General features: G+C 40.5%; 1 protein-coding gene across 6 annotated transcripts in view; it reads right to left on the bottom strand.

Annotated features, from left to right (window-relative positions):
* Positions 1-10,213: 10,213 nt before the first annotated feature.
* Positions 10,214-19,351, bottom strand: part of slc35a5 (solute carrier family 35 member A5) — a 40,932-nt gene continuing 31,794 nt past the window's right edge. For all 6 annotated transcript variants that reach the window (XM_078559703.1, XM_078559704.1, XM_078559707.1 and 3 more), the window contains 2 exons: positions 14,911-15,691; positions 10,214-11,778 (listed from right to left, as the gene is read on the bottom strand). In XM_078559703.1, coding sequence (XP_078415829.1) covers positions 11,710-11,778; positions 14,911-15,691 — 850 coding nt within the window. In that variant the 3' untranslated portion in view covers positions 10,214-11,709. The remainder of the gene's footprint in view (positions 11,779-14,910; positions 15,692-19,351) is intronic.

The following is a 19,351-nucleotide window of genomic DNA, read 5'->3' as shown; positions in this document are numbered from 1 at the left end:
TAAACATATTGCTTGGTAGCTGCTAGATAGGTGTCAGTTTTCACCCCACTTCTTGAATGCTCTATTCAAAAAATGCAAATGCACGCTATCTTTCTTGCATGTTAAAACTAGTACACATTAAAGCACCCAGACTAGCTGGCTTTAATCCAATTAACACCCACAGACTAAACCTCTATTTTAAAAGATACATATTTTCCAATAATATATACATTAATAGCTTCATGACACAAGCATAATTATATTACTCAGTATATAATTACTGTACCCTCACATCATATTCAGTCTAGTCTAAGTACAGTTAAGGTTTCTTTTAAAGTTAGTACAATTCTTCAATTCACCCAGGAATCAACTTAGGCACTGAAAGAGTTCAAGGTTAGCTAATACACTATGGGCAGAATTTTATGTCCTGCGGACGGGCATGCGCCCAACCCGAACAGATGTGAAATAATGCGAGATGATGTCAGGCGAGCATCCTGACGTCATCACGCACTCACATGATATTGCGCTCGGTGGGCGGGCGCAGCAGTCGGAAACATGCCTACCAATAATTAAGCGGGTAATTAAGCCCATTAACAATGCAATTAACAGTGATTTTACATGGCCCATCCACATAGACCATTCTCCTAAGCAGCATTCATATTTTTGTTCAAACCTCGATCCAGGGTGGGATGAAATCTCCGTGGGGAAATAAAATAAAAATAAATATCTGGGGACTTTTTTTTTAATATGAGATATGCTTTCAGGTGCTTGACTGTGCTGCATGGACATATTTTGCAGCATTTTTGTCATGTCCTTTAGTCTGTGGAGGTCTGCAGCTCCCTGGGGCAGCTGTCTGCATTCAGGGAGCTCACTAGAAGCACTCACCCGCACCCTCAGTCAGGTCAGCACCCGCCCTCTTCCCACCCCCACCCCAGCAGTGCTGAGCATTTCTCAGTGCATGTTTCACACTGGATGGCCGTTAATTGGCCAGCCAGCATGAAATAGCGGTTGGGGGCCGAGCACAGCCGGAGGCCCATTTCCCGGCCGCTTCCGGGCCCGCCTGATGAATGAAAAATTCAGGCCTATGTAATCACACATGAAAGAATAAGAGTCACGCATCAAATCTTCTGTGATTTAAATCAGATTCTTACAGTATATTTAAGAAATTTAAGACAAATTATCCATCTCAGTTGAATCTAGGTTATTTCCTTGGGGGAGATAGCCATGGTGATGTAGTCTTAAGTGTGCTATGATCATAAAGTACTCTGAAAGAATTTCTGACTTTGATACACATATACACAAACAAATTAATCTAGTGAACTGCCTGTGCATGTCGCCCTGTTCTAGAGTTATATTGCAAATTCCAAAGGGTGTGAGATTATATACTGGAGGTGGTCTTACATCTCTCCCTCTAATGTGCTTGTCAATCATTCTGTGGATTCTATTTCTGAGTTATACAGGCTCTTTCATATCGATGCTTAATTGAAACTTTTTCACATTAATGCAAAAGTTACAAATCTATACAGTCACTTGCAGTAGTTGCTATACTTTACAGGTGTAGCTCTATGCAAACAATGTTTTTTATATTTATAGGTATACAAATTCACAGGCTATTGTCCTTTTCAGAGCTAAAATTGTGGCCATCGTTCAGTGACAGTGTTTCATTTCAGCAGTCTGCTGCACTTTGTACTGCTGTCCATCATGGAGCAATTCATGCAGGCAAAACTCTCGGATTCCAAGCTTTGTCTCCAATCAGGAAGTGCAATCTGACCATCTGCTGCCTAATGGGAATTCTAATACCAAATCATAATCCAATTCCAAATTGATGACAGATGTCAGGTTCTTATGCCCACTTAGAAGTCAAACATTGAATTAACTCTGACAAAAGAAACTTTGCCTTGAAATTGTACACTGCTTCTTTAATTTACAATAAATTCTGAGTGGCTGGGCAGTTGAATCTATTTTACTTATGAATATCATAGGAGAACATTAAGGAAGTTCTAACTTTTAAGGAGGGAAAAACCTAGAAAATCTGTAACATTACTGGGAGGGGGGAAGATCTGGCTATAAAAAATAGACATGGTACATAAGCAGTGGCAATATGTGCAAATTTGATTGAAGGAGTTTTTTTATTCTTTCATGGGATGTGGGCATCGCTGGCAAGGCCAAAATTTGTTGCCCATCCCTAAATGCCCTTGAACCGAATGGCTTGCTAGGCCAGTTCAGAGGGCAGTTAAGAGTCAACAGCATTGCCATGGATCTGGAGTCATGTGTAGGCCAGACCAGGTAAGAAAGGCAGATTTCCTTCCCTAAAGGGCATTAGTGAACCAGATGGATTTTTGAGACAATTGATGATTGTTTCATGGTCACCATTACTGAGACTAGCTTTATATTCCAGATTTTATAAATTGAATTTATTGAATTAATTTATTTCAACTCTTGCCGGCCTGGGCATTAGCATGGGCCTCTGGATTACTAGTCTAGTGACATTACCATTACTCTACCATTTCTCCTAAGATTAGTTTAATATTTTCTTAACTTCTGGGCTTTTTGCTCTTACCATAAAAATGCATTGTTCTGCTGGCAAGAATCTGCTTATTCAATAACGGTAACCAGGTTGGCAGAGAATACAAGAGAATAACCGCACTTTACTGATTCCAGGGTTAGAGAGAGGATGAGAGGTGGTCAATGCAGGAGTACAATGCAGAATACCCATTGGAAGCAGTCGGAGAATAGTAGAAAATCAAAGGACAGAATTCTTAACTGCGAAGGAGAGGTGGGTTTGGGTGCGTGTGGAATATTAAATCCCCTAAAAGTGCAGTCAGGTGGGAATCTTGACATCATCCCACCCTTTCCGTGTTTCATCCAGGTGAATTTGAAGGTGAGTGGTGAACTTGCAGCTGTCGGGAAGGTAATTAGATTATGCAAACAGGAAATTAAATGTCTCGTCAACTCTGTTTGCTGGCTTTAACAGTCACCCAACCTATCACCCAAGCTGTCAGCAACTTGCCAAGGTCAACCAGGCGAATGCACAGAGTGCTTCATCATTGAAACTAACAGGCGGAAGGCTCTGATTAGCCAAACTGAAGGGCCAGAATTTTACCTTCCGCGTGCGGGCATACACCTGTCACGCCCAAACGAAATATGACGCGCGATGACATCGGGCATGCGTCCCAACGTCATTGCACACTCGCACGATGTTTTATTTGGTAGATGCGCGCCAGAGTCGGCTGCATGTCCGCTGATAATTGAAAGGCCTATTAAGGCCATTAAAAAGGTAATTAGCTGAAAATTTACACTGCACGTCCAATCTTACGGTTGGCGGGCAGGTGAAAAAGCCTTTACATTTTTTAGGAAACCTCATCCACGAGCAGGATGAGGTTACCTAAAGCTAATACAAATGAAATAAAACCTTCCTTTTGACATTAAAATCATGCCCCATCTCATGAGACACAGTCACATGAGGGGACATGTTTCATTAAATTTTAATTGCCTTTATTAATTTTTTTATAAAGTGCTTCAATCTCCCTGAGGCACAGAGATTGAAGCGCTCTTTCGTGCTCTCCCTCCTCCCCCTGCCCACACAGGTAGTGCTCAGCCTGTCCTCGGGAAAGGTCACCTCACTGCAGTCCCTCAAATCCCGCAGCAGGACCTAGAGTGACATATCTGGGGAGCAGCCTTCCCAAGTCTTCTCTCCATTCCTGTGGTTGCTACAGCTTCAAAAATCCATATTCTAACCCACGTTGTGGTCCTTTTAACTGAAAATCCTTCCTTTGACAAACCTGGTCCAACTGCAAGGGCTGAAGGGTTTCCCATGCATTACAGATCCCTTTGTTTCAGCAGGGCATTTGAAAATTCAGTGCAGAGTCCTTCTCTGCCCCTGAGGTAGCTTGTATTTATACAGCATCTTTAAAATGTCCCGAGGTGTTTCACAGGAATATTAACCCAGATCCTCTGGTCTCCAGATAATCGGAAACTGGACATACCCCCTATGTTACAGGATCCCTCAGAAGTTCCAATGCAATGACTCCGTGGGAATTGCCCAGGAAGTCTGAACCCTTCAAAAAATCTCCCATTCTGAGTTAGAGTCAGAGACTTCAGATAGTTCCAACTGACTTACCTGAAAAGTTATCCAGGAAATGTTAGACAGATTAAAACCTGGTTAACACCTGGGTAACTATTCAACTGACCCCCCAAACACTCACACGGACCTCAACTCCCTACTCGAACCCCCGACCCCACCACCCCTTCAACCTGACTTAACTGGCCCCAACCACATGATTACCAGCCCGGCCTCCCGACTCCCCCTCTCTCTTCCAGTCTCCCCCTCCAACTAACCTCCATCACCTGACTCCTCCTAACCTGACACCACCCTGGCCCCCCACCCACCCTACCCACTTACCTTATCTACCCTACCCCCTCAGCCATCCCATCCCCTTACCTTACTCACTTATCTTCTCTCTGTAGCTTTTCAAAGAAGCTTTGAGACGTTTAAACTCTACTTATCAGAATACGGCAGGGGCCACGGTTTCTGCAACGATTCTCTCTGCTGCTCCCTCCAAGGTTTCCTGCACCAAGCCAGTTGGAAGGCTCCTGCATCGAACGAATGCTCTGAAACATCAGAGGAAGGTAATCATGTATTTTCTGGTCTGTTCAGGGTCAGAAATGGGGTTCCAACCCTGAACAAAAGATTCAGGCCATTATCAAACAAGATTTGCATCGAGCCACATAAGATGATGTTAGGTCAGAAAACCAAAAGCTTGGCCAAAGAGGCAGACTTTAAGGAGTATCTTAAAGGAAAAAAGAGAGGTAAAGAGGCAGAAAAGTTTAGGGGTCCTACAGTTCAAATTGCAACCTCCAATGGTGGAGTGATTAAAAGTGGGGCTGGGCAAGAGGCCAGAATTGCAGATATCTTAGAGGGTTGTAGAGCTGGGGTTGGCTACAGAGATGGGAAGTGATGATGTCATTGAGGGATTGAAACCAAGAATGAGAACTTTAAAATTGAGGCTTTGCTTAACCAGGAGCCGGAGTAAGTCAGGGGTGATAGATGAACAGTACTTGGTGCAAGTTAGGAAATGAGCAGCAGCATTTTGGATGAGTTTAAATTTATGGATGTTGGAAGATAGGCCAGCCAGGAGTGTATTGGAATAGTCAAGTCTGGAGGTGACAAATGCATGGATAAGGGTTTCAGCAGCAGATGAGCTGAGACAAGGATGGAGTTGGGCCATATTATGGAAAGTAGGTGGTCTTAGTGATGGTGGCTTCGTAATCTGAAACTCCTCTAGGAGTCAAATATGACATCAAGGTTGCGAATGGTCTGGTTGAGCCTCAGGCAGTTTCCAGGGAGAAGAATGAAGTTGGTGACTAGAGGAGTTTGTGGAGGGGACTGAAGACAATGACTTTGGTCTTCCCAATATTTAGTTATTTCTGCTGACCCAGTACAAGGATGTCAGACAGTCTAACAATCGAGAGAAAGAGTGGTCAAGGTGGTGTTAAAATAAGAGTTTTGTGCTATCATATGGAATCTGATGTGTTTTGCATGATGGGACAGCACCAAGGGACAGCATCTAGGAGATAGGAAGTAGCCAAGGATAGATCTTCAGGGGCCACTAGAATTAACAGTGCAAGAGTGGCAAAAGACACCATAGTAGGTGATTCTCTGGCCTCGACTGAATAGAAAAGAATAGAACCAGTTGAGTTCAGTCCCACTAAGGGAAGGTGTTGGAGAAAGATGGCATGGTTAAGCAGGCTGCAGCCAAGTCAAGAAGTATGTCACCATAGTCACAGACAAATAGAATATAATTTGTGACTTTGATAAGAACCATTTCAGATCTGTGGCAGAAACAAAAACTTGAATGGTGGGATTCAGACAAAGTTCTGGGAAAGATGGGAATGGATTCAAGCAGTGCCTTTCTGACTGCTGGCTATATCTAATGCAAAGACTAGTGGCTAGACTTTTCAATGCCTGATTAGAAACAGCATAAAGAGGTATGTTGAAAATAACAGGAAGAGCTGCATTAATATTGAATTTCTCTGAAGCAATGAATGTAGCCATTCTACACATAGAAAGATCCCCAAAAAAGGAACGCTCACTTAATCTGTTATGATGGAGTTCACCGAAGGAGGAATGTATCCTTGGACACCAGATGAACTCCTCATTCTTTGAATTATGCCACAGAATCTTTAGCATTAGTCTGAACCACTCAACTATAACAGTTTAACATGTCATCTGAAAGACCAACAGTGTAATATACTTCCTATAATGCACTGAAATACAAAAATAGATGATAGGCCTAGGGAGAGGTATTTGAACCTTTACATTCTGACTCAATGTCTAACTTCCAACGGAGTGATTTAAAGGCAGGAAATATGGTATTCAGAAAACGTCATGTCAATGTTTTGCTTTATGGAAAATCTAATGTGTGGTTGATGGAAAATGTCCACTGGTTTGACAGATCAGTGAAACAAAGATGGTTTTGGTTACTTCCTCTCCCACCAGGCTTTACTGCTTATTTCTCATAACTGGTTCAGTGTTTTCAGGCTTTTCCTGGTTTACAATTTTATTGCCTTATTTAATTTTATGCTAGGTAACAGATTTGTTTGTTTTGAATACCTATAGCTGAACTTCAAAAGGTTACCAAAATTTGCATTTCATAGAAGGTGCTTACAGCATGGAATTCTCTGCAACTAACCATTGTTGAAACAGGTTCTGTCATTCTGTTTTTAAAGGTAATGTTTTGTGACAAAGGAGGGAAAAAAAAAGCATGGGGAGTGAGCAGGCCAGTGGGATTAGGCATATGGCTCACAGGCACAGAACAATGAGACTAATAACCATTTCTGTGCTTTAACATTCTTTGGCCTCAGTCTGGGGTTGGGGTGTAGAGCGCAGGACTGCCGAGTGCAGACCAATAGCAGCCTATAGTGCTGTCATGGAGAAAGAAGCACTCTGCCATAATACAAATATCTTTCCTGCTATTATTCCAGTGGCATCCATCAGTCCCTTTAAAGACCACTGGTTGGGCTGCTGTAGAGCAGGCATGCTGTATCCTCTGACTAGTTTTTCTAAGTATTTTACAGACGGGTTTTGAAACCAGCACAGAACAGATCTGTGCATCTTTAAATTGATCCTGTGCATTTTTCAGGCAGTTGCCAGGGATGGCTAAAAGCATTGAGGGCCAGCATAGCAGCAGCAACACCATTGGCACAGGTAAGGCCCAGGATCTACTGCACAGGAATTGGTTTTATGTCCAAACCAAGGATAAAGTGCATTCCAATGTCTATCCTGATGAGTGCAATATAGAAAAGTTTGGATTAGTTTTCTACAGAGTAAATTAAGCCATTTTAGAAATAACATTTAGTGCCACCTACTGGATTTTAGGTAGTATAACGATTCACAACCAACAAATCTTCTGTTGAACTGAATATTATTGTTACTGTCACTTGAAGCTCATAGGTTTCCAAGAACTCAGGGTGATGACTATGAATCTAATCAAAAATCAAATTCTATCCTTTTATTCCATGTCAACCTCACACCTGTTCCCTGTGAAGGCCAGCAAAACATGAACTCCTTAAGTACAGGAGCCTGATAGACTTATGTCCCATTACACCAATGGCTCAACAGCCCCAACCGTCAACACGGCAATCCTAGAAACTACGTCATAAGGCTGGGGTCTGGTGTTTCTGGGTCTTGCCTTAATTTGCTGTCAATGAAGTTCATCCAATCAGTATTTCTGGCTGAAGATGGTTGCAAATGTCAGCCTCGTCTTTTGTATTCGTGCTGGATCATTCATCAAGTCCTAGTTGAGGATGACAATGCTCAAGGAGTCTCCGGCTCCCGTTAGTTTCCGAAATGTTCACCAACTTTCACTAGCGTGTGGCATGACGACAAAGCTTTCACAATCCAAAAGCAAAACACTAGATCTGAAATAAAACAGAAAATGCTGGAAATACTCAGCATGTCAGGCAACACCTGTGGAGAGAAAAAGAGTTAACGTTTCAGGTCGATGACCTTTCTTTGTCCCACCAGATGCTGCCAGGCCTGCTGAGTATTTCCAGCATTTTCTGTTTTTACTTCACATGATTTGTTGGTTGTGGGATTGCTTATTTTTGTCTATGGTAATGCTATTTCCAATGTTTAGCATCTCATTTTCAGGAATGCCCAGTTCTGCTCTTACGCTCCTTATTGACCAACAATTGGTCATCTGGCTTGATAGGGAAGAAGTTAAGGGTATGTCAGATTGTGCTGGTATGTAATTCTGCTGCTGATGGCCCACAGCACATAAGGGCTGCTAGATCTTTTCTTAATCTATCCCACATAGTAGAGCAGTTGTGACACATGGCTCAGAGTGACGTTGCAGTGTGGATGGGAGAAATGTCAATTCCAACACCAGGCTTTTGGAAGAGACAAAGAATTCCAAATAAAAAATATTCAACATCGCAATTGAAGACAGAAGGTAAACTATGTAACTCAAATCATATTATTGCGAAATAAGTTATTTAAGAAATATTTTTGTTTGAAAACTTATTTTGATTCCTACCTACTTAAATTTTTGGGAAAGGTAAAATGACTGCTAGAAGTATTTGAGAAATAAAATGCAGAGTAATTTGATTGTCTGCATTTCATTTTCTTTTACTTTTTAACTTCTTGCTTTCCAGACTATTTTCTGTTGATTTGTTTCCGTTTAAAATGCTTAAGTTCCTATTGTGCCATTTCATGCTACAAGTGCAAACAGAAAGACTGAAATAACAAACACAAGAATTCGGAGGAGTAGGCCATTTGGTCCCTCGAGCCTGCTCCACCATTCTATAAGATCATGGCTGCTCTGATTATGGCCTTAACTACATTTTCCTGTCTGCCCCCTATAACCCTCAACTCCCCTGTCAATCAAAAATCTAATTCAGCCTTGAATATATGACCCAGTCTCCACTGCTCTCTGGAGAAGCGAATTCCATAGACTAATGACCCTCAGAGAAAAAAAAATCTCCTCTCAGTCTTAAAAGGAAGACCCTTAATTTTTAAACTGTGTCCCCTAGTTCTAGACTCCCCAGCAAAGGGAAACATCCTCTCAGTATCCACCCTGTCAAGTCCCCTCAGGATCTTGTATGTTGCAATAAGATCACCCCTTATTCTTCTAAACTCCAATGAGTACAGGCCTAAATTACTCAACCTTTCCTCATAAGATAACCCTTTCATCCTAGGAATCAGTCGCGTGAACCTTCTCTGAACTGCTTCCAATGCAATTAAATCCTTTCTTAAGTAAGAAGACCAAAACAGTGCTCCAAGTGCAGTCTAATGCCCTGTACTGCTACAGCTACACTTCCCTATTTTTATACTCTATTCCCTTCACAATACCAACATTCCATTTGCCTTCCTAATCACTTACTGAACCTGCTAACTAACCTTCTGTGATTCAAACAGCAAGTCCATACCCAAGGTACCATCATGTGTATTTTGCACAGGTGTTACTGCTAGGAAAGTCCAGGATGAGTGCTCCCTCCAAAACGTTGTTAATTACACATCTGTGCAATGTGAGGTGCTCAGTGTACACCAGTTTTAGTGTCTTTTCCAGTATAAAAGAAACCCAATTATGGACTATTCATTGTAGATAATTCACCGGAGGTAAGATTCCAAACTCTTGGCCTGTTGCTATACACTAACCCTGTCACACGTGTACTTTGGAGAGAGAAAGAGTAACATTTAGGTCTCTCTCCACAGATGCTGCGACCTGCTGAATATTTCCAGTATTATTATTATTTCAGATTTTTCAGTCCAAGTCTATTCAGAAACTGTCAGGCCTGTGTAGCGTCAGCATTGCTGTTTTTACATTGTGATATGCATTTGTTGGATTCACATGATAGTAGCAGATACATCTATTCCACCTCCTTCAGGTACCAATGCCCTAAGAGGGCGCTGGCAACCAGGAGACTCTCCCGCTCTTTACTGCCTGCCACCATGCATATTGGAAGAATTTAGTCTGATAATCAACCTGTTTGGCCATGTGATGCACACACCTTACACGGCCATCAAGACCTGAAGTTGGGTAGGGACACTACCACTGCACCACAAGAACTCCCTCTGCGTCTTTTAAGTCAGCAAATAAGAGCTATTCACACGAGTCTTTGAATTAACAGTTCCTTGTAAATATAAGCATTACAAATATAAATTCACATAGTATTCATTAATAATTACCAAGTACATTAACCAAAACCATTCATAACAACATACTCCAAGAACTTTCATCAAGTTCATTTAATTTTAAATTAAAATCCATTTAAGCTTTGAATTAAGTTTGTATGTACTTATTAAATGCATGTACTTTTAGTTTTACTTTTCATCTTCAAGTTAATCCAGAGTTAATATTTCATATAAAACATTCCAGAATTACTCAATACATTCCATTAACAAATAAACAAACAATGCATTCTTCGAATGAATTCAAGGATTATATCTCCTGATTTATTATTCCACAAAGAATTAATAGTATTTGAGCTGACCTCGATTAAAAAGGCTATCAAGCTATACAAAGACAGGAAAGACCAAGATGTGGAATATGGAATGGGCATTAAACTACTCCACAATATTTTTGAAAAGTATATTTGCACAATCAAGTACATTTTTTTCAATGTTATTTCAAAGAGCCAGATAAAATTCTTGCTCTCCAGATGTAGTTCAATTATTCCTTCAGGATTTGTTTAAACCTTAGATATCGTTCAAATGATTGCTACAATGAAATAACAGGAAATGCTATTACTTTTACACGATAGAAGAACTATGGTATAAAAGGATGATATATAATGGCCGAGATTTTGTATCAAGAATAACAGAGAGACTATGACCACTCACTGTTATTATGGAATAAATCTTGCAGTATCTTCTAGTGTCAGTACATGAGCAGTAAAACACAGAATTCAGGAAGCTGTCAGAGATGCCTGCTCCTCCTTAAGCTTCATCAAACAGCATCTTGCCAAGAGACAAGTATACAGAGCGTATGAAGTTATAGTACTTGCTACTAGTTACCAACTAAACACACAAGAAAAAGCAAATTTTTAATAGTGTGGTAAATTTTAATTAATGCCTAACAATCTCTAATTTTAACCATTGAAGATTTTTAAATATTAAAAGTTTTTTTCCTTTATTTCATATTTCTATATCTCTCTCTCTCTTAACCCTATATTTCTTCCCTCATTTTATTTTGCTTTCTATACATAATCTTACATTGATTGTGAAAATACTTCCTGGTTTAAGCTCTACATGTCTCATTAAGGATTCTTCAACCTGATTGGTTAAAGAGGCACAGTGTTGCTTACCCTGCTCCTTCCTGAAGGCTGACACACTATAGAGTTTCTAGTAACATTAAGTTGCCACTCAAAAGTCCACAAAAGGACTGAGGCAGTTGTAAGCTTAATGAAAGGCGAGCATCATTCCTTCGGCTCTGGCTGCAAAATGTGAGTCAATGTAATTCAATCATATGGTTTTCACAAGTTAGTCCAACCTACAGCCAAATGAGAGATTCCTAGGTTATTATGTAACCAGTCTGGGATTGCAGAATGTTAATAATGGCTGTCTATCTGGTTTTTTGAGACTTGAAAGTTCCTAGAAAGGGTTAACAATGTGGACATGGAGGAATGGCTTACTTACATTTCCTAAACAATGCATCAATGAAATTAAGTACTAATTCACATTCTATGAAAAGGATTCATTTGTGAAGTTAAACCTTAAAACAAAACTTTCTAGAAGGAATCTTCTTCCGTTTCAGAATCTGTGTTTGGTTTGGTCAATCTCTCCAACTCCTCACCATCCTAATAGTCAAACAAGGAAAAGGAGGAGGAAAAAACTCTTTCGTAAATTAAATAAAATCAAAAACTTTTGTACTTAACTTACCACACACGCACACATATACATATATATATAAAATATACTGGAAACATTCAGTTCTGGCAACATATGTAGAGAGAGAAAGAGAGTTAATGTTTCAATTTCAGCAAAAGGTCATCGACCTGAACTGTTAACATTGTTCCTCTCTCCAGAGATGCTGCCAGGCTTGCTGAGTATTTCCAACATTTTCCGTTTAGTTCAGACCTTCATCTGCAGAATTTCACTTTTCAACTTTAAAAGTATCACACTTAGTTCAAGCAACATTTTCCCCATATTACTGATTACACCGTATTCTTATAAAACCTGCAACCCACCACAAGTAATGCCCCCCCAAAAAATTAGAACACTGATCCATCCATACAGACGAAATCAATTGTCTCGTTACTTCAGTTAGCACATGAAGTTTTGTTTTCACATGATGAGTCAGCAAAATGTGAACTCCCAGTTAAAGTAGTAAATCTGGGATAGATCAGGAATTGCGTCAGAACTGATGGGATGCAGTGGCAGGGCGGGGGAATTTGGCGTTATTTTGTTTAGATGAGCCAAGATGGTCAAATGGTTTTCCTCATTAGTGGTAGGGCGGGGGAATTTGGCGTTATTTTGTTTAGATGAGTTAAGATGGTCAAATGGTTTTCCTCATTAGTAATCTTGTGTAGCATCACACACTGCATGGGAACAAGACTGTGGGATGGGAGGAGGTATATGCAGCCGCACTTAAAAAAAAATCATTCCAACAAATAAAATGAACTCCTTTGCCTTTGTAAATTATTTCTAAATTTCAAAGCTTCCTTTTTAAACTTGAGCAAATTAACAGAGTGCCATTTTTCAAAGATAAGTAATTACTTAATGTTGTTTAGGTATCATGCACAGTGAATGTGATTTTCTTAAGTTGATTTTGAAACTGAAGCATAACCTTCTGTATTTACAGTCGGAAATTTTCAATGAGAAGTTAAAAATAAGATGCACACACAGATATGATGGTCTTGTGGTTGCCGTGTGGACTTATTTATGTAATTGATGCTTATCAAATTCGTAAAGTAAAAACATTTGTTTACAGTAAACACTTTTTGCATTCATAGCTGAAGCTTCATCACCTGTACAGAAAGCATGGTAAAAATGAGTCACATACAAAGCACAGGACAAATCTATGGCATTGTCAGAGAGGTGGTAAAATAAGAACTAGTGACTTATTTCGGTCTCAAGCACCTGATGCATAATTTGGCAGTCAACTGTCAGAAGTCCATAAACAGGATTTCTGCCTGCTTAGTCAAAGAACTATATGACATGCAGGAGCAAATGATAAATAATATTAAGCATCCTCACTGTTATTGCACCATTATCCATGGGAACCAGTTTCATCTGGAAGCCCCATTAAATGATTTTATTTGCATTGCACATATTTGAGAATGACACAAAGCTGTTCATTGTTGATGAATGAAGCATCTGTCATTCTATAATTAGCTGGCAGAAGTCATTCAGGACACCAGTGAAAATTGGACATACTTTCATTCTGTACCGACATCTAATGCTATTCTTTGATCATGGAGGTAGACAGTTGCTGCCATGAAACACAAATGAAAACAGAAAATCCTAGAGATAGAAAACAGCTTAATCAGATCTATATATATATATAAAAAAAGCCAGGTTAATTATTCTAGTATAACCCTTCAATAGAACTGACAACTGAAAGATAAGCAACTACAGCTGAAAAAGGAATGAGGCAAAAAGAAATAACAGATACTCCTATCAGAGGAAATTAAACAGTTTAATGAGCTGCAGCACTTAAAAAAAAACTGTCAGATGAGATAAAATATTTCAGTGATGTATTAGAAACACGTTTAAAGATAAAAATGTGAAAACTGATACTCATGCAAGGAAAAGGGGGAGATATCAGAGGGAAAAAAGTTTCAAAGAGAATGTGTCGAGAACAAACAGTAGATTCTCTATACAAATTGACTGACTTGGGCCAAGATTTTTCCTATGGCGGGCTGGGCAGGAACGGGTGCGGAGCCGATCGCCGCCCGCGATTGGCTCCATGCCGCCATTTTATGCGGGCGAGCCAATCAAGGCCCGTCCAGTGTAATATGCGACCGGTAGCACTCAGCGCTACCTGTGCGGGCAGTGGGAGGAGGGAGAGTCAGGTCCAGCGCTCTTTCGCACATACCTGCGAAAGAGCGCAGCAATCTCCCTGAGGCACAGAGCTGCCTCAGGGAGATTGAATGGATATTAAAATAATGAAAGAAATGATTTAAAAATTTATTTAAACATGTCCGCTCATGTGACTGTGACCTTAAGGTCAGATGAACAGCATCCACAAGTGACTCAACTGATTTCTTAATGGCCTTAACAGGCCATTTACAGTTCGACGGGCGTGCAGCTGACACGTGTCCGCTGAATGAAATACCGCGATGGCACACGATGACGTTGGGACGCACGCCCAACGTCATCGCGCGTCATTTTACGTGTCGGTGTGTCGGGCCCGCCCCCAAATGCCAACCAGAAGATTCTGCCCTTGGAGTCTATTTCTAGCATTTTCTGTTCAGACTGATAACATTTTTATTTGTGATATGTAACCATCCATGAGGAAGTGCCCAACACGGACGGGCATTTGATTTGCTTTGATTTTACACTCTTTTGTGGCAGTGTCATACGTTGGCCCTTTGCTTTTTATGTGACTCAATTTACCAAGTTTCTGCTCATATATTAAATATTGCTGAAATTCAGCAGTGATTATGGAAAAAAATTATTAAAATAGAGTCCTAACCAAATATAAAAATCATTCCAAGTACAAAAATTAATAACCATGGATCGCCAGTTACTGCACAAAATACATAGACATTCATTTTCAGCCCATATTATAGTATTTATCTTTTTTTTAAGCTTCACATTGTAAATCAACTGTAGCATGAAAGTGCTTTGAGTGAGTGTTGCTGGAAGCTTGGTTATCACATATCAACACCTGAGAAAATATAAACAAGGCATCTCTGAACAATGGTTTTGTTTCTTTTGTGATTACTTTGAGCAATAGATACTTTTTGAACACACTGACTACTTACCCCACTGGAACGTTCCAAAAGTTCACCATTTATAACTTTGAGTCTCTCTCGCTGCAGCACATACGCAGGGTCAGTTATCCTGCTGGCATTGTAAATAAATATTGCCAGGAATACCACAGGGACTTCTAATAAGAAGCTCAACGAAGGTTTAAAATCAAATATAAAGACAGATACTGTAGTAATGATAACAGTTATTATTTGGGCAGTGAGGACATGAAACATGTTGTCTCTGAATTTCAGAATAAAAGCCACGGACAGTCCAAAGGCGGCAGTAATAAAAATTAAAGCCACGGAAAATATATTGTGTCCATAGAAAAACCCACAGTTTTGGATGTGGGTGCGGGATTCAGATCGAAGTAGTAATATCAGACCATTGAATATAACTCCAAAAAAGTACAGCTTACTATTCTGAATAAAAATACTTTCAGTCAGCTGATCTCCTTCTTTCAGCATTTTTTCATTATAAATGTTAGCCATTGAAGCAATAAAACACTGTATAATTATAAAGAGATGGCCGAAACCAATGTTAAGGCTTTTAAATGAACTTATGTCCCATTTCCAAGCTGGTAATAAAATCATTGTGGAATTGATCTTCATCTGGTGTGAATTTTTATCCTGAGACGTTATGAATGGAGTGCAGCTATTGGAAGCATTGGAGTGTATGCTGCGATTAAACGTGTGCCTTGTCACATTTTGGGTTACTCCAGTCCCAGCTACGAGAGCTACAATGGAAAGGAATAAAATCACGAGTGATGCCCACTGCACTGAGGACAGGCGCCGCCTATTGGAAAATAGAAAAACAACATTATTGCATGCTTACAGTTTGCATGATGTGGATGAAAGAACATAAGAAAAGTCAGGGATGAGAAAAGCTATTCTGTTTTCCATCGCTATCGGTATCTTCAAAAACAAAATATCTTTATCGCTAAGAAAAATCAGAATTTTCTAATAACTTAAAAGCTGTTTTTAATATAGCCAAGCTATTGATTGAATTAAAGCAGCTTGGCAGAACACTATAAAACTGCCATTGGTGAAGCACAGGCATTTTCAAAAGACTCCAGAATGATTTCATGGAGCTGGAAGTCAGAAGGAAAGAAGTTTCAAAGAGAATATGCTGGAAACAAACAGTAGGTTTGCTCCACCTCACCACCTCTCTCCTGACTCGCCCACTGCTGCTAAATTATCAGACTGCTTATCATACATCCAGTATGGAATGAACAGAAATTTCCTCCAATTAAATATTGGGAAGACTGAAGTAATTATTTTTGGCATCCGCTCCAAACTCTGTCTCCTAGCTACTGACTCCACCCTTCAGCCTTGGCAACAGTTTGAGAATGAAACAGTCTGTTCACAACCTTGGTGTCACATTTGGCCCCATGATGAGCTCCCAACCACTTTTGCGTGTCATTACTAAGACCTTCCTTCTATTTCCAACTGTGTAACATCACTTGACTTCGTCCCGTCTCAGCTATTGCTGCCAAAAACTCTTATCCATGTTTTTTCTACCTCTAGAGTTGACTATTCCAATGCACTCCTGCTGGTCTCCCATATTCTATCCTCTGTAAACGTGAGGTTATCCAAACTCTATTGTCCATGTCTCATCTCTTGTCATGTCCCATTCATCTACGCTTTTGTGCTTGCTGACCTACATTGGCTCCTGATGAAGATGAAAATTTTCTCCTTGTTTTCAAATTTCTTTGGCCTGGCCCTTCCCTATCTTTGTAATCTCCTCAACCCCACAACCCTTCATGATATTTGTGCTCATCTCCGGCCTCGCGAACATCCCCAATCTTAATTGCTCCACCACTGATGACCGTGCCTTCAGTTGCCCAGGCCCCAAGCTCTGAAATTCCCTCCCTATACCTCTCTGCCTCACGACCTCATTTTCCCCCCTTTAAGACACTCCACAAACCCAACTCTTTGACCAAGTTTTTGAAGTGGCTCAGTGCCATATTTTGTTTTAAAATGCTCCTGTGAAGCGCCTTGGAATGTTTTTATTATGTTAAGGGCATTAAACAAACATAGGTCGTGGATGTTGTTCAATGGTAGACTGGAGTGCAACCTCAACGGAGTGAGATTTTGGTGAGCTGAGGGAATCTTAATATTAGATTTTTAGAAATAGATTTATTTGTATTCAACTTTTAACTGTAAGTGCTATTCTAAGTCTCATCCAGGGGCCTAAGTGGGGAGATAGAAGCTAGCCACTGGGCAGGGACTGAAATAGTTAATTAAGAAACAAGCTAGGACCTGTTTATTTCTGTACCTGGGCTCTGTCCCTTTGTTTCAGAATATATAGATCCAGACATTCTCAGTGCGACCAGCACTGGAGCGTGATCTCAACAGAGTGATAGTTTGGTGAGGCAAGGGAGTTCAGTGAGGTGTGGAAATAGGTATTTGCTTTTTCTAACTTTCCAATCCTGTAGGAATTGGTTCTTGTTCTACAATAGGGAAGAGCTAGCTGTTTGGTGAGTATACAATAACTGGTTAAGGTCTACTCTATTCCTAAGGTTCAAATAGTACAGGAATTTGTGGTAAATTAATAGATAAATAAAAGAAAATAAATAATTGAATAAAATAATTTAAAAATAAGAGTGATTAAAGCACATAAGGGTGGCAGGACAGGTATGTGTTATGGTTGCAACATGTTGGAGCTCCTGGATGCCAGTGTGATCCAAGACAAACATGCCTGCATTAAGTGCCTGTGACTTGATGAACTTTGGCTCAGGGTCATTGGGCTGGAGGCTGAGTTGCAGACAATATGAGACATCAGGGAGGGGGAAAGTTACCTGGACACTTTGTACCAGGAGACAGTCACACCCCTTAGGATAGGGTCTTTTGAAATGGAAGGTATTCAGGGACAGGAGGATCTGGCTGCAAATGAGGCAGGTAAGGGGACCCATAGTGAAGGAGTGTCGGCCTCTGCAATTGTCCAACAGGTTTGAGGTCCTTTCACCTTCTTTGGTGGGGCGGGGAGTATAGGGTGGATGAGCTGACTGACCATGGCACTGTGGTACAGGAAGCCTTTCAAGTTGGGGGGAGTAAAAAGGGATGTAGTGGTGGTAGAGGACAGAATAGTGGCGGAGATTGACACCTTTCTCTGTAGCAAAGAGCAAGAGTCCAGAAAGCTACATTGCCTGCCTAGCGCCAGTGTTCGGGACATTTGATCAGGGCTGGAGAGGAACTTACAGTGGGAGGGGAAGGATTCAGTTGTAGTGGTCCACGTGGGCACCAACAACTTAGGCAGGACAAAGGAGTTGGTTCTGTATAGACAGAATGAGGGGTTAGGCACAAAATTAAGAAGGGAACCTCAAGGGTAATAATCTCTGGATTATTACCTGAGCCACGTGCAAATTGGCATGGGACAAATAAGATTACAGAAATGAATGTGTGGCTCAAAGATTGGCGTGGGAGAAACGGATTCCAGTTCATGGAGCACTGGCACCAGTACTGGGGAAAGTGGGGGCTGCACCGTTGAGACAGTCTACACCTGAACTGTGCTGGGATTAGCATTCCAGCGAGCCGCATAATAGGGAAGCACTACAAGCTTTAAACTAAATAATGGGAGCAAGGGATCAAATTTGGGAAGATGTGGTAAATCAGAGAGGAGAGACAAGGCTAGAGAAAAAGCTACTAATATGGGAAATAATAAACAGAATGTGACAGGAAGGGACAGAGAGTATAATTTAGGAGTAAATCAGCAGATAAGGCTAGACTCTACAAAAATAATAGGGGGACAAAACTAAAGGCTCTGTACCTAAACGCACGTAGCATTCAAAACAAAACAGATAAACTGATAGAACAAATAGAAATAATTAAATACGATCCAATAGCCATTACAGAGACATGGATACAGGATGACATAGATTGAGACCTGAATGTTGAAGGGTACATGACATTTGGGAAGGACAGAAAAATAGGAAAAGGTGGAGGGGTGGCTCTGTTAATTAATGATGGTATTAACACATTAGAGAGGGGTGACCCAAGTTCAGAAAACCAAGACGTAGAAGCAGTTTGGGTAGAAATGAGAAATTATAAAGGCAGGAAATCATTTGTGGGGGTGGTGTACAGGCCTCCTAGCTGTAACTACACAGTAGGACAGAGTGTAAAGGAAGAGATAATGGGAGCTTGTCAGAAAGGTACAGCGATAATCATGGGGGATTTTCATCTATGTATAGACTGGAAAAATCAGATGGGCAAAGACAGCCTAGATGAGGAATTCATAGAATGTTTTCAGGATAGTTTCTTAGAACAGCACATTCTGAAGCTAACCAGAGTGCAGGCTGTACTAGATCTGGTATTATGCAACGAGATAGGGTTAATTAATAACCTCAGTGAAGGCACCCCTAGGTGGCAGCAATCAAAATATGATTGAATTTTACATTCAGTTTGAGGAAGAGAAAAATGGGTTCGAGGCTAGCATTTTAAACAAGGATTTTGATTA

Source organism: Cetorhinus maximus, chromosome 16, assembly GCF_964194155.1.
Source record: "Cetorhinus maximus chromosome 16, sCetMax3.hap1.1, whole genome shotgun sequence".
NCBI classification, from domain to species: domain Eukaryota; kingdom Metazoa; phylum Chordata; class Chondrichthyes; order Lamniformes; family Cetorhinidae; genus Cetorhinus; species Cetorhinus maximus.
The sequence above is the reverse complement of the archived record's forward strand: the minus strand, read 5'-3'. Positions and strand labels throughout refer to the sequence as shown.